This window comes from Cimex lectularius, unplaced genomic scaffold (assembly GCF_000648675.2).
Source record: "Cimex lectularius strain Harlan isolate CLEC.00 unplaced genomic scaffold, Clec_2.1 scaffold127, whole genome shotgun sequence".
Lineage (NCBI taxonomy): Eukaryota > Metazoa > Arthropoda > Insecta > Hemiptera > Cimicidae > Cimex > Cimex lectularius.
In genome coordinates this window covers 602,341-618,474 of record NW_019392770.1, presented here as the reverse complement: position 1 = coordinate 618,474, position 16,134 = coordinate 602,341, and the positions used below count along the sequence as shown (strand labels likewise).

The 16,134-nt window shown below is 34.2% G+C and overlaps 1 protein-coding gene across 4 annotated transcripts in view; it reads left to right on the top strand.

Annotated features, from left to right (window-relative positions):
- The window catches only part of LOC106664095 (transcriptional enhancer factor TEF-1), a 188,927-nt gene extending 178,323 nt beyond the window's left edge, over positions 1 to 10,604 (top strand). For 2 of the 4 annotated variants that reach the window (XM_014389502.2, XM_014389501.2), the window contains exons 5-10: positions 55 to 92; positions 3,212 to 3,395; positions 3,587 to 3,649; positions 6,197 to 6,363; positions 6,446 to 6,680; positions 10,199 to 10,604. In XM_014389502.2, coding sequence (XP_014244988.1) covers positions 55 to 92; positions 3,212 to 3,395; positions 3,587 to 3,649; positions 6,197 to 6,363; positions 6,446 to 6,680; positions 10,199 to 10,312 — 801 coding nt within the window. In that variant the 3' untranslated portion in view covers positions 10,313 to 10,604. The remainder of the gene's footprint in view (positions 1 to 54; positions 93 to 3,211; positions 3,396 to 3,586; positions 3,650 to 6,196; positions 6,364 to 6,445; positions 6,681 to 10,198) is intronic. The other 2 variants (XM_014389500.2, XM_014389499.2) reach the window with 1 other exon arrangement.
- Positions 10,605 to 16,134: the final 5,530 nt, after the last annotated feature.

The following is a 16,134-nucleotide window of genomic DNA, read 5'->3' as shown; positions in this document are numbered from 1 at the left end:
CTGTCTTGTATGTTGTTTTTATAAAGGTAAAACTAATTCCTGCTTTCTTTTCAGTTTTGGCAACCCGGTCTTCAACCTGGTACATCACAAGAGTAAGTTTAAACAATTATTTTCATTTCATTTAATAAAACTCAATAATCATTTCTTAAACAATTTCTGTTCTTGTTTATCAGTAAAGTATTGTGAGATTTTTTTCCCGAGGTCTGTGAAGAGATGAACATGTAGAGAACATCCTCGCTGGTTTCGTTTGTACACCACTTTTTTTCTGAGATGATTGTGAAATGTGTCTCACAGAGTAAACTAGTGAGGATAGGCAGACGATAAACAGGGAACACCAAATTGTATTTCTTGTATTACATACAACAACCAGCACATCCTTCCATTCAGTAAATTACCAAAGCTCCTTTATAGGTCACTAACCGCACTTCCCACAACAACCTCAACATTCCTTTTGTCAATTGATTCCACATACAAAAATTACACACCAAGCTCTCGATCCATCCTAACCCTACTGCCCTCTCTACACGTTCCCATCCCGCTGTCTCCTTACATGGCGATTGCCTCGAGACCTCCTTGCCACTTGATCTTTTATATTACATGGATATTCCATCAATGGTTATTTCTCTACCATTTGTAGTATATATTAATATTTATTGGCTACAAATAAATTAAATTTACCAACATGCCTTTTGCAAATCGGAAACATATTCTAAAGCATTGAGGTTAAGGATTAAGGTTAAAAACATCAGCCTTGTTACAACATAGCAGACTGCTCACCCTGACTAGCTACTGACCCATGGTCTCTGTATCTTACTCCACCTCAATGGACACTGACTTACGGTCTCTACGTTTGACTCCAACTCAGCTGACATTAGCTGTCACTGACTCACGGTCCCAGGTTCTGTCTCTGCCTCAACTGGCAATGACTGTCATTGTTTCATAGTCTCTGTATCTGTCTCCATCACAATGGACACTGACTCACGGTCTCTACATTTGACTCCAACTCAGCTGGCATTAGCTGTCACTGACTCACGGTCCCAGCTTCCGTCTCTGCCTCAACTGGCATTGACTGTCATTGTCTCACAGTCTCTGTATCTGTCTCCATCTCAATGGACACTGACTCATGGTCTCTACATTTGAATCCAACTCAGCTGGCATTAGCTGTCACTGACTCACGGTCCCAGCTTCCGTCTCTGCCTCAACTGGCAATGACTGTCATTGTCTCACAATCTCTGTATCTGACTCCATCTCAATGGACACTGACTCTCGATCTCTACATTTGACTCCAACTCAGCTGGCATTAGCTCTCACTGACTCACGGTCCCAGCTTCTGTCTCTGCCTCAACTGGCAATGACTGTCATTGTCTCATAGTCTCTGCATCTGACCCCATCTCAATTGGCAAGATTGAGAGGAAGAGAGTTGTAGTTCCTTTTGATCTGCCCCGTTTCTAAAGGATCTTCCATCATTTCTTAATTTCTCCCAATCAATCAGCTTTACATTCAGTGTCCTACAAGCAACATCTTTGAAGCTCTGCTCAACCATGATCTTCATTCTCTGTATCAATGGTTAAGTAATAACGGCATTATTTTAAGTCCTAAAATTTACAATAGATTTTCCTATCCCCTCCTATCAACGGTTCTTCTTTTAATTTTGGTCCTAAAGTTAAAAAACTCCAAGCCTACTTGGCATGACCATGTAAAACGGTCTACTCAAGACTCTTTGGCGCCTTAGCATTTTTACTCCACAGAAAACTAAGAGTTTTCCTTATTAAATCCCTAATAATTCCTTTATCCTCTTACTGTCGCACAATTTTTTTTTACTTTTCTTGGTCTCTCAATCTGCTCATTGTCTTCAAATTGCTTATCATTCCTGCATTAGATTCTCTGATCATGTTTTTTCCTATATTAACGTCATCAGCAACCTTAACATTCTAAGCGCCTATAAATTTAGAGTCTTCACACACACACATATTTAAAATTAAATAAAAACAAGTCCCCAATATACATTAACTTTTCCCCACATTCCTTATCCAAATGCACCAATTATATCAAAGCCTTCACACTCCTCTAAAACTTTGGCCTTATCCTTCAGAATTGCAGGGTTAGGGCTATGAAATTTGCTTGTTACAGAAGTACAATCTGCTTCCTCACTAGCTTGTTTCAAGTCCATGGCATATGAATTTTTAAAAGCGACATGAATCATCTTTTCATCACTCTTTCTTTTCTTTTTCCCGTTTCCTTTTTCCTGTTTTCTCTTTCTGCTTTTCCTTCTTAATATAGATTCATCATTCGTTTATAAATAATATTTTCAAGAATATATTACTGTCATTATTGTTTTGTATATTTTGTTATATGTTTTATTGTTATTACTATTATTACTATTTTACTATGTTTATAAAATTAAATTTATTACTAAAATAAGTACAAGTAAGGGGCTTAAAGCACTATTTGTACCTTTAAAATAAGTGAAATAAATAAATAGTATATTGGAGTAGTTGATACAGTGATGTGGTTTATTTGCTTTATGAGATTTTTTTTTGTCTGTTCCTCCATTTCTTGTACCGTTCTTCCAAATTGGATAGATATTCCTGGAGGTTTTTGAACAATGGCCTAATTGCATTTTTACTTTTTATCGCCAAGATTATTCAGTGGGGGGGGGGGCAAAATTCTTGTATTTGTCATCTATCAGTTCGGATTTTATTACAGGAAATGCCTTAGGAATTTTCTTTAGGTGAAGGTTTTAGCTTAATGACCAACAAGTTAAAGTTGTATTTTGTAACAGAGTTTAAAGATGACAGGGACATTGTCCCAGGCGAATAAAGGTTTTATGTTTTTATAGCTACCTTGAAGAGCTTAATATAAGCATAACTGATGAGAACAAGGCAAAATTTTCAAAGGAAAGAAATAATTTAAGTAGGGAACAACAAAGCTGTTAGTAAAACTGTAAATGTGTTTAGAAATTTGGAGAATGGTTGAAGTAGATGAACATTTCAGTTAGTTTGATGAACTACAGTCAACCTGAACAATGAAATGTAGATGATCAAGTCATCATTCATCTCCTCGCAGATCTCAAAAAGATATCGCACAATACATTGATTGAATCTATAATGAATTTGTACAAAATGTAATATTTCTGCTTTAATTGCCGCAGTATTATGATAATATTTAGTTTCACTCACAGAAACGGGAATATTCATTTATTAATTTCCAGCGTGAAACCATTTTCTGGAGCTCCAGCGTACACTGGAAGTAAAGCAGCGGGAGGAGTCACAGGAAGCACTGGTGAACTGGGAGTTCCTCCTCCACCACCATGGGACGGCAGAGCAATAGCGACTCACAAGCTTCGGCTTGTAGAATTTTCTGCATTCATGGAGCAGCAGAGAGAGCCTGATACTGTTAGTTAATTATATTATTAAATTTGATCTATTAGTATATTATGTGTTAGTGTATAATGCTCATTCAGCAAGAGAAATTAGTCAGCATTGAAATAAGAAATAAACACAAGTAGAATTTTCCATTTTGTTCCATCCAAATTGTTTCTTTTAAAGCACTTTTTTAAAAACTGTTATCTCTTTTTTGTTCACAGTATCACAAACACCTTTTTGTTCACATTGGAGGACCTACTACTTATTCAGATCCACTTCTAGAGGTATGAAATTGTACAAAATATGTTTACTATATCTATTATACAATTTGCACATTTTTTTAATTTTCTACCATCATTAGAGACGTCAGGTAACACATCCAGTAAATGATTAATTGTGAAAAAAAAGATGTGGGTTTTGTTGCCAGCAGTTGGAATATCTGGTCCAACTGTTATAGGTGTAAGACTACTGTCTAACATGAAGACTAACAAAATGGAAAAAGGTTTAATAATAATAATAATATTTGAAAAATGGCAAAAAGGAGGGAAAATTCAAAAGGTGAGGTTGTGATGGGAAGTTGGTGTCCAAGTGGATCGAGGTCACGATAGCTCAAGTGGTAGAGCAGCGGCGTATCAAGCCGAAGATCGTGGGTTCAAATCCCGCTCGTGCCATTGACTTTTTTATCTCAACTAAAAACCTTAATTAATTGCAATGATTTAATTGTTCAAGCGCACCACGAAATTTGTGAATTTAATAATAATATTACCTAACCCGTCCCGAACCCTACTGAGCTTAAACATTCCTAAATCAACCCAACCCTTACTCTACCTAACTTAACCATTCTTTACCTAAGTTGTCCCTAACCCTACCTAACTTAACCATTCCTAACCCTAATCCATCCCTATCCCTACCTAGCTTAACTTTTCCTAACCTAATCTGTCTCTAATCCTGCCTAGCAGCCATTCCTACTTTAACCTAGTCCAACCAATGCACTCCCTGGTAACTCGAAACAATCGCACAAAACATATCCGTGTTAATAAAGGAATATCTTGTAGTTTGTGTCATCTTATGATTGACTTGTCTCTAATTACACATGTTAACCCTTAATACCAGTTTGGTATATCTTGGTCTATGCCACAGGAGAGTCAGGTGGACACATATTTTAAACTGTCAAGTGCCAGGGGTTGTCACACAAGTGGAATCAGAATCTTGGGGACAATATGTTATGATTACCATGAAATACTGTCTGAGACTTATGCAAGCATCTGACAAACAAAAAATCAATAGTTATGAAATATGCGTGAGTATGTGTTTCACAAACGGACCTGTGAGGGTTAATCAGAGAACAAACAGCAAATCATTGGAAATGAGATTGAATCTATTAAACAAAATTATATTTCTTTTCTTGCATTGGCAGAAGCATTAATCAAAATGCTTCATAATTATAGCTTGTAAAGAAGTGGATGCCCGTCCTATTCAAGGAAAGAGGGTTGCTACATCACAGATAAGTTCTGTACCTATCAGACAGATAGGATTTTATAATGAAATAATAAGAGAATGGAAGGATTCCATTGCGTCACGTCTAGGAAAGCACCTGTGCACCATTCCTTCCGCTCAACGGAGGTTGGGATAATGAACACTGAGACACTGTTGAGGTAATGTAATGTCAGTAATGGTAGAGTAATGTCACCTGAATGGGGCAGCGGTAGCCGAGTGGTTAAGGCGTCAGACTCTCGGCTAGTAGATCCCGCGGTCGTGGGTTCGATCCCCACTGTCGCCTCTGGACTTTTCTGACGCCTAAGGGGGACCGGTGGCCGCAATTGAAAGAAATTGACACAGCAATCATCAATGGAAGGGGGGATCGGATCTCAGTGACCCTGAATTTGGTCCCAACCCCCTTGAAAAATGAGTTTCTTCGATGGAAGAACACCGGTACAATGGGGGCGAGCCCTCCCCCAAAATACGGAGCCAGGGATAAAGTACAATAAGCTGTACAGCTCAGCTGCAGTGCTCAGGAGGGAACTCCTCCAGTCCCTGGTATCAAAAAAAAAAAAAAAAACCATGCCACCTGAACGCGAATTTATGCATTCGGGCTTTCAAGGATGGGAAAAAAAGTGTTTCCTAATTTTTCAAGTATTTTACCGAGAAATGTCAAATGCGGTGCGATATGATGCAGGGAGATGTTGAATTGCAAAACCAAATTAAACAGGTTAGATGAGCAAAACAAAATCATGCTGTACTGAAGAAGAAGCGAAAGAAAGAACGAAAAATGTCCTTGTTGCAAGGAAAGAGATTGCTACTGCTGATAGATCCTGAACGGTTTTGTTATAGAGATCCACACTATCAACAAGCATCTTAGGAAAGAAAAGGTGAACGTATGAGGCTAAATTTAGAAACAAAGATGTGTCAAAGGGAGCAGGGAGAGACTCCGAATCGTAGCATGTTAATGGGGCACTGCAGACTGAGATACCACTTGAAAAAGATTCATATATATGCAGGTCCTTCAAAGGAGCAGAAAAGACCCCGATGCATTAACTATACTGTGCCACACTATCAAACAATGTAGCAGAATTACAATGTTAAAACCAAGCCTAATAATCGAATTCCTTTCTGTCCACAATTTTACATGCAAATAGGCAAGAGATGGGCCAACTAGAGTTTACATAAAATTATAAAAATAAATAAATACTTATTTTAGGCATTTCGGGCTTATCGTTCCATTTTTTTTTTTTTTAATTATTATTTTAACACTCCTTAAATCATTATGTATGTGCAAATATATAGATATGTACACACTTGCAGATTTTACAATGTAAATTAATTAATTACAGGCTGTAGACGTTCGACAAATTTATGACAAATTTCCGGAAAAAAAGGGAGGTTTGAAAGAACTGTATGACAAAGGCCCCCAAAATGCCTTTTTCCTGGTCAAATTTTGGGCTGATCTCAATACCAATATCCAAGATGAAGCCAATGCTTTCTATGGAGTAACCAGTCAGTAAGTAGTTTTGAAATGTGACTTGATTATGACATGGTCGGTTGTTTAATTTAATAAATTAATGTATTATTCTATTTTTTAGATACGAAAGTAATGAAAACATGACTATTACCTGTTCAACAAAAGTTTGTTCTTTTGGAAAACAAGTCGTTGAGAAGGTTGAAACTGAGTATGCAAGATTTGAAAATAGCAAATTTGTGTACCGCATTCATAGGTCACCAATGTGTGAATATATGATCAACTTCATCCATAAATTGAAACACCTGCCAGAAAAATATAATAAGAACAGTGTTTTAGAAAACTTTACTATCTTACAGGTAAATAATCTTGTTGTTAATTATTTTTTAAGTTAGTAGTTAATGTTCGAGCAGTTGTGCCTACTGTTAAAACACTTGTGGCCGTGCGAGCTCATCCTCTTTAGGTGGGAGTTAACAGGGCAGTGGTTGTGGTACATTCCTCAAATCCTGCTGAAAACGTGGAGTTCGCCTTACTTTTTCAGAGATTTATAATTTCCATACCTGGTGCTTATGTACAGGCTTGAGTTTTTCTTTTTCAAGCCATTTTTCCAGCTCCAAGTTTAGCATATTCTCTTGTATGCCTAGTTGGGGTTCCGATCTTATGAGTGCCCCCTTTTTTGGCTAGTTGGCCTGTTCAATTCCTTTTTTTTAGGGTTAGTTATACCAACTTTTTTACTCATGAATAATCTGGATCACGGTTAGTCTTGGTGAAAAACAAATTCAGTTGTTACTGCCAAACTTTTGATCTATTTTAAGATCATCTTCAGGGCAAACCAAGCTTAAATATGCCTACAAATTGGCATAATCATGATTGTTTCATTATGAATACAATGGTTTCAAATTCCCTTGAAGACTGACGCTGTCCCAAAATTGCCAAGGGCTGTAACACTATCGCTTGTGGTGTCCTTTTCCTTCTTTACCATCATGTCCCAAAACCTTAAGGTAACTTTATTGCGTTTTTTAGAGTCAGGCGATTTAAGTACATTCAGACTAGTTCGGAGCTAAAAGCATGTATTTAGTGCCTCACTGAAAGTAAGGTCTACCTTATATATTCTTCATCATCTCTGTGCACTGAGTTGGAATATAGTCAGAAGCAGTCTATTGGGTGTAATTTGGCGGCATTAAACCTGCTCGGTTTCATTTTTGATCAATTAATGTACCATGAGGTAGCATACCTCCGTTTCCTATATGATATGAATGGGTGTGAGATCAAGTGGTTTTCATCAAGTGCGAGACAAATATACATTGCCTCTGTTATGTTACGACATGTCAGTCTTTTTAGACTTTACAGCTTGTTTTTTTCCTCTTATACAGTGTGTCCACTATACTAGTCCTCCATATGTGACCTTTGCGGTGAATAACCACTATGTCATCCTTAGTTTTATTTCAGTTTTTGGTGCATAATCTTTGACTAATAATTGTTAGTTGCCTATGTGACTTCTTTTCTTGAGCCTCTCATCAAGGGTTATGTCTAGGTACTTAGTTTCTTCGGAAGAATTTCATAATAGCTTATCTGATCTTTGTGGTTTCCATTGTTGTTGTGCGACAAGTATACAATACCCCTATTTACTAGTCTTTTTAGACTTGGTAGTTTGTTTTATACCCCCTTATACAGTGTGTTTAGCCTCTGTATGCTCCTATGTGACCATTGTGTATAACTGCTATGCCATCCTTAGTTAAATTTCCCAGTTTTTGGTGTAATCTCTAACTAATGCTTAATAGTAGCCTATATGACTTCTCCTCTGGTCAAGGGTAATACACTTAGTTTCTTTAGAAGAATTTTGTGATAGCTTTTCCTAACATCTTTGCGGTTTCCATCGCTGTTGTGATTGTTCAGTTTGTCAATGGTATGGTATGGTGGAAAGGATACTAGGAAGCGGGGTTTGTATTCCCCAGGCACTGCAGCCTTCTGGCTTATTGTACCTTCCTAGTTCCTTAGTTCAGTCAATAGACTCAATCCTTCTTCTTAGAAGTATCAGGTCATTGACTGTTGTCGCTGCAATTTGATTCCCTAAGTCTTTTCCGTACGTTAGGTAAAACCTCCATTGAGCTGTTGCTTCACATTCAAAGATGATATGAGTGGCTGTTTCCTCCTCCTCATTACATAATCTGCAGATGGGATCATCGCTGTATATACCCATGTTGTGTAGATGTTTTCTCAGATACCAGTGACCAGTTAGTAGTCCCACCACTCCTCTGAGTTTTGCCCTCTCCAATTGCAGCAGTGTTTTTGCCAATCTTGGTGAGGGTTGTTTCATCCTAAGTTTACTATGTCTAGCGCCGCTATAGTTTATACGCTTCTCCTTTTGTTTTGTTTGGATCCATTCTGCGATGGAGGATTGTATATTTGTTTTTCTTATCCCAAATATTGGTTCGGGGCCTATGTATGGTCTTGGAGATCCTCCTCTGGCCAGTTTGTCTGCTTCCTCATTACCCAAAATTCCCCTGTGCCCCCAAGATATCATCAGGTTGTTGTTTTCCCAAGTTTTGGAGATTTTGGATGCATTCACTGACTAGTTTTGATGTAATTCTTTTACATGCTAATGCTTTAATAGCTGCTTGGCTGTCTGATCTTATGAGGATTTTTTTGTCAATGTAACCTCTTCTAAGATTTTCCAGGGCACAAGCATTGATGGCATGTATTTCCGCTTGAAAGACCGAAGTATACTTCCCTAATGTGTTTGATTGCTCATATTTTGAGCTTGTACAGAAAATGTCTGATCCGGTTCCTTCGTTTGTTTTGGAGCCATCTGTGTACCATATCATTGTATCTGATGCTCTCCTGTGTTCTTCCTCTCCATTATAGTCTGTTGAGACTTTATAGAAAGTTGTGAAGATTGTTTCTGGGATCATGTAGTCAGTCCCCATTTCTAATAAAGGGTGTCTGATTTTGTTGATTATGGTTGTATGCCCGAATTGTTTAGTTCCTTTCCAACTTAATTGTTTCTGGGGCCTAAATGAGCTTTACCTAGCCTCTCCTTGTATGAATATTTCTAGTGGAGGTAGGTTTAGCAAGGTTTCTAATGCGTTTGTACGGGTTTTTCTAATCGCCTCTGTGATACATAGATTTGCTAGTCTTTGTATGCTTTTTTTTTTTTAATTTTACCCTTTCCACCACCCCGCCGTACCTGAGGAAGACCCCATACCGGCGGACAAATGCTTTAGCTTAATCGAATTTGTATATGTAAGGGATTTCAAATACATAAAGGGCTTTCTCTTTTCTTATATTTATGAAGATAGCTTGCGAAGTTTCCATGTCCTGATAGCATTTGGGTGGTCCAGTAGTCGGGGTGTAGCCATTTTGCTTTTTGTCTTTTTTCAACGCTTGGGAAAAATTTGGATGTTAGCCGACCTTTATTGCTATTTGTCCATCTTTCTTGCCATGATGCCCTTGTCATTTTTCCCAAGTACTCTTTTGCCTCCTTCCCCGTTGTGCTTCGGAACCAGTCTATTTCTTCTTGGCTTGCTCCTATATCAATAGCCTTATTTTTCTTTTTTTGGTGGATGACCACCCTTTCTTTAAGGACTAGGTCTATTGGCGGTGCGTTGGCTATTACTTGTAGAGCATGTGTTGAAATCGCCCTGTACCCTTTTGTGGTTCTTATGAGAGCTATTTGTTGAGTCTTTGTATGCTGCCTAATGTTTGGGTAGCTACTTTTGGTTGAGCTGTTCCACCAGATTAGTGATCCGGATACAGTTTGTCAAACTCAAGACCTAATAAAAAAATTAAAAAATTACCCTGGCCCAACTGCTCGTAGGTTAACGATATAAGAGATACACTTTTATTGATTATTTGTACATTTGAAATAATGTCGTAGGTTGTGACAAATCGTGAAACCCAGGAAACACTGTTGTGTACTGCGTATGTTTTTGAAGTGTCCACATCAGAGCATGGAGCGCAGCATCATATATACAGACTTGTTAAGGACTAAACGGACATTAAATGATTGTACACTACTAAATCATGTGTTTTTGTGTAAACTGAAGATATATTACAGGTATAATGGATATCGCCAAAAAAAATAAAAAATAAAAATAAAAAAATGGCACCTTTACTATCTCATTAAAGTGGTTAATTAGAATTTGATTGCTTCTTGTTCAAGTGTACTTTCTCATTAGGACCACTAACAACCTAAAAATTCTTTTTATTGTATAAAGTCATATTTAAAAATGTTTTGTTGGTACAAATTCAATATCGTGTTTAACACATTTATATTTATATGGAAAATTTAATGTAAGTATTATGCTATATTGATAATTTTTAATTGAAATATACTTATACATATATATAGATTGTTATTTATATATTTGTATGGTATATATTTTGAGATCGTGATAATTTAAGGAGCTATATAACTGTACGTTTCAAACTAAGTATATTTAATACTTTTATGGATTAATGACGTACCTTATATCCTACTTACACACAGTGCCTATGTCTCACCAATAATTAATTGTTTAAACAATGCATTTACAAAAAAAGTTTAGAATGTATTTATTTTATTATTATTTAAGACTTGTGCAATCATTTAGTAAAAAGGCATTTATTAACAGACAAAGATTTATGGATTTTTACGTTCATGCTAAAAATTGTGATCACTGATTTATCAATACATTAATTATATATTTGTCCAATTTCATGTTAAATTTTTACAAAAAATAAATTATTTCAAGTTCTGTATTTATTTAAGGGAAACAGGGTATTTAACGTTTTCCCCTCCTCGAAATATATTACTGCGAATACTTCCTTCCAAACACTTTATTTTAGTCTATGTTGGTAGATTTGCCAGATTTTTAAATGTATTAGTCGTAACTGAAGTTTTTTAGAAAAAGGATTTTGTCTGCATTTTGTGACAATAAATAGTGCCAGTTACTAAGATATTTGACAATATTATAGAAGGAAAACATTTTTATCTAATAACTGCTTTCTATATTTAAAAAAAAAATGTAAATGCATTGTTTCGATATTTATGAGTGGATGAGGATGTACATATTGTGAATAGCTGAATGTAGTTTGAAAAAACCATTAAAACAATCATTTGATCTCCTGTTATTTAGTCGTTGAAGACAAAAACAGCTATTCTATGGGTATATATTAATAAAAAATATATATATACATATTATTTTATTTTTTAATATAAATATATAAACAACTTAGGCCATATAGATTGTACTTTGCATGAAGTTGACGTTTTGTTAGTTTTATTTACATATTTTTATAAACTTTTCTGTTAATCCTCAATGCATGCATATTATCTTTGAAATCCCATTGAATTTTAGTACCCTATAATTGAATTAATTGTATATTTCATACCGCGACACATTTTATATGTTTGTTTTTTGTTTATCGAAATGTTTGTTTTTTTTTGGCTCTGATTTAAATATTTTAGAATGCGTGATACAATTTTAAATGGACAAAAAGCTTGAATGATTATAAATTAGTTTTAAATTAGAGCGTGAAACTCTTAAGTAAGATTTTAGTAAAACTAAAATTCTCGCAGCTGGCGAAGAAAACCGTTTAATTTGCGGATTTCCACGTGCTATAAAATTTATATAATTATACAGTACTCTCTTAAAAAGTAAAATAAAATAAATTAAATTCACGAATGGGGTACATCTGAAAAATTATGAAGTACAAACAGCTTCAGAATCAGGGAAGTGCGCTGCATTTCATGACTAAATGAATAAACCTAAGAAACGTTTAAGAAAGATTATTTTTTAAATTAATCACATCGAGATTTACTGCATTTTGGATTAACAAGAATCACAGTATGCCTAAAGAGACACTTCCAGAAATGTGACAAACACATAAGTGAAATATGATTCTCTAATAAAAATAATAATAATAACGGTAAAATCTTCTGTGAAGATTTTATTTACTATAACTATTACCATGATTTTACTGTATTCTATATATTTTTAAGTACCAATATTGTTAGTATTGTATAGGCCATATCTAAACTGCCATATCAGAATTTTTGTTTTAGTTTCTATAACTAAATTTTTTAATTTTGGCTTTTATTTGGGGTGAACAATATTCATCCTCGCAGTCAATTATAACATATTCGCTTTTACTTTTAATGCGTCTATTGTTTTGAGAAAAAAAAAACAAGTTTATTGCAACCCAATACATAACAAAAATTATGAGGTGATTTGTGCAATGTTATCTTAACATTATCATATGTCCAAAATGTACCTTTTACAGTATGCAAATATTTTATTTATGTATATGTTGAAGGTGTTTTATGTAAGTAATTTAATTGCTTTATGTTGACATTTATGTTTTTTTATTATTATTATTTTTATTTTTTTTAATTTTTTTTTTTTGGGTAGGCTAAGCTAATATGGACAATTGTTATTTTAATTTTGTAGCTTAAGTAAATATCGTGTAAATCAAATAGACCAAATCACTGCAAAACTTCCTTGCATATCATTGATTGTACATATTGAAACGTTTGTATCGAGAGTATTTATATATAGAGAGAAAAAAATCAACTCAAGGAAACTAATTAGTTCTTTTTTGACCTTACTTTGAATCAAAACAAACTGAAATTGAAATCAGAAAAAAACCTTAGATAAAAATCTGAATGCATTTTCATTTTGCAGTGTTTTAAGATAAACATTTTCTGTGTGCTTAATATAGCTAGGTTTTCTTCTTTTTTTAAAATTAAATTCCGTCATATAAATATATATTATATATATAAATTATATGTAATACGACTAATTTTTAAATTTATCTAACCATTTATTGATAATACTGTGCAAATTGCAAAAAAAAAAAAAATCAATGTGTAAAACCTTGCTAATTCGCAGGCACTATAAACATTTCTTTATTTTTTTAATTATTATTATTTTTTAATCAATAATATGGTACTATGTACAGATAAAAAGTTTGATAATAAGTGTATTTATTTACAGTGTAAAAATAATTTAAAGAGTATTTTATTTTAGAGTTTGAAAATGAAATCATTCATTATAGAAAATTGTTACTAAAATTTGTTATCTTTTATTATTATTTTATATTCAAAATGGTATTGAATATGCTTGAAATTTTTTCATTAAAAAATATTGAATCAGATATAGTTATATATATAAAAAACACAAGAAATTTCAAGAGCAATATTCTTTACCAATAAGACCTGTTTGTACTTAAAAATTATTACACAGAATTTTAGTTATAGTTTATTTTATGATTAAACACTTATAAAAAATTCAAAACTGAAGTTGATACTCATTTAAAAAATCAGTATTTTCAATATTAGGGCAGTATTTTAGGGGACACAAATGTTTTATCGATTCAGTTTATTAGTAAATGTGATAAATTCAATATGTAATCCGCAAAATCCTATTGTACAGTTAATTTAATGTAATACTTTCCCAAATGTATTTTTGTGGCTGGCAAATGTAATTACTTAGCACAAGTTTTAAGCATAATAGCTATAATAAAGATTTTTGTACAGAAAAAAAATTTACACATGGATGTTGAATCATTTCCAATATAATCTTAAAACAGTATGAAGTTAATTGTACTTTTGATTTGAAAATGTATCAGCTATATTATAAAAGGTTTATTCTGCAATATAAACCTAAATTAATCCATATTTGCTTAGTGGTCATAATTGACCATATTAATTATCCCAATGAATTATTCTTTTTAGCTAAGGTTTTTTTTGTCTCAACCTTAGATAAAAATAATAATTAATTGGAATAAAACTAAAGTATTGATTTAAGAACCTTATCTGTCCTACATTATGCATCCAACCAGTTTTCAATTATTGCCAACTACTAGGAGAAGCTACAAAATGATCCACGTTTAAATTTACACCCACGCGGCAAAATTGGACAAGTAAAAATAACTTTTCAGGATTGCGAATTTAATGACCATTGGTAAAAATTAAATTTTTGTACCTACTTGCACATGTTTCATTAAATTAAATGTGTCCCAACTTGGGTGAAAAAATAAAAAATAATTAAATTCACTAATTTCGTGGTCCGCTTGACCAATTAATACATTACAATTAATTAAGGTTTATACGCCGCTGCTCTTCCACTTGAGCTATCGTGACATCAAAAAAATTGAAAAATGGCAAAAAGGAGGGAAAACTCATAAGGTGGGGTTGAGATAAAGTTGATGTCTGAGTGGATTGAGATCACGATAGCTCAAGTGGTAGAGCAGCGGCGTAACTAGCCGAAGGTCGTGGGTCCCAATCCCGCTCGTGCCATTAACTTTTTTTCATCTCAACTAAAAACCTTAATTAATTATAAAAAATAATGAAATATGGAGAAGCTCCTTCGAATCAAGAGCCAGGTTGAAAGGATGATCTGAATCGTAGAAAAGAGAGGTGTCACATACAGGCTGTTTCTTTTATTTACTTATTTATAATATAAGCTGTACATGTAAGTCTCAAAAAATAGCAATCATAATCATAAAAAAATAATGAAAATAATAATCTAAAATAAATAGCATAAAAGTAACTAACATAATATATAATAAAAATAATATGATCAAAACAAAAGACTAGAACGTTAAGTGTTCACCTATATAGATTTTTTTAAAGTATATAAAGAGTCTGAGTAAAATCCACAACTGGAATTGGGTTTCCCAGGGAGACGAGACGACTAAGCATGTAATACCTCGCATAAACGGTGCGATGGTTCTCCACACAAAAAAGTTTGAACCCCTCACAAAAGAAGTGGAGGAACTTGCAGGCCAAGACTTGAGAGAATCTTTAGAGAGAATATATATAAGAAGGAAAAACTTATTCAGACTCCAAAAATGCTAAAAAGACTCCAGGATATGGCCTTATCACTGGAGAAATACTAAAACAATTGCCAAAAAGGGTATAGTTAAACTAACATACCTATTTAATGCTGCAATCGGACTGAAATATGTTCCCAGACCTGGAAATTCGTAGAAGTCATTATAATAAAAAAATACAGGAAAACCGGCGAACGAGGTTAAATCATATAGACCAATATCGCTACTACCAACAGTACCTAAACTCTTCGAAAAGTTATTATTAAAACGAATAAAACACATCTAAGAATTGAAAACTTTCCATTTGAAGGTAAGACAGGCATCCCTCCCGTGCCACCAAAAAATATTTCCAAAGGAAAAAGCCAAAAAAAAAAAAAAAAAAAAAAAAAAGACAGGCACCATGCCATCTGTGTAAACTGAAGCCCAGTAAAAAGAAGCCTATCAACATAACCACAGTAATTAAGTGTGCCAAATTTAAAAGCCCAGATCACCGTTGAAAAATAATTTTAAAAAAACTATCGGCCAAAGGTGAGAACCTGTACAGAATTTGAGATGAGAATGAGATGGAACCGTTATGCACAACCCTGTAAGATTGCAGAAAAAAAGAATCATTCCTGACCACCAATTTGGATTCCGAACAAGACATTCAACAATAGACCAAATTCACCGAGTAACGGACATAATACAAAAAATCTCTTGAAGAAAAATAAATTTGTTCTGCTATCTTCCTTGATTTCTCACAAGCTTTTGACAAGGTCTGGCACGAAGGACTCGTCAATAAACTAAAAGGTATGCTACCAAAGCAGTATGTCGATATTATCAGTTCCTACCTAACTGACAGACTGTTTAGAGTCAAACAAGAAGATCAATATTCAAAATTAAAAACAATAAATGCAGGAGTGCCACAAGGTAGCATATTAGGTCCACTGCTTTACTTGTTATACACCAGTGATTTTCCGAAAATAGATGGAGTAAAAATTGCAACGTTTGCAGATG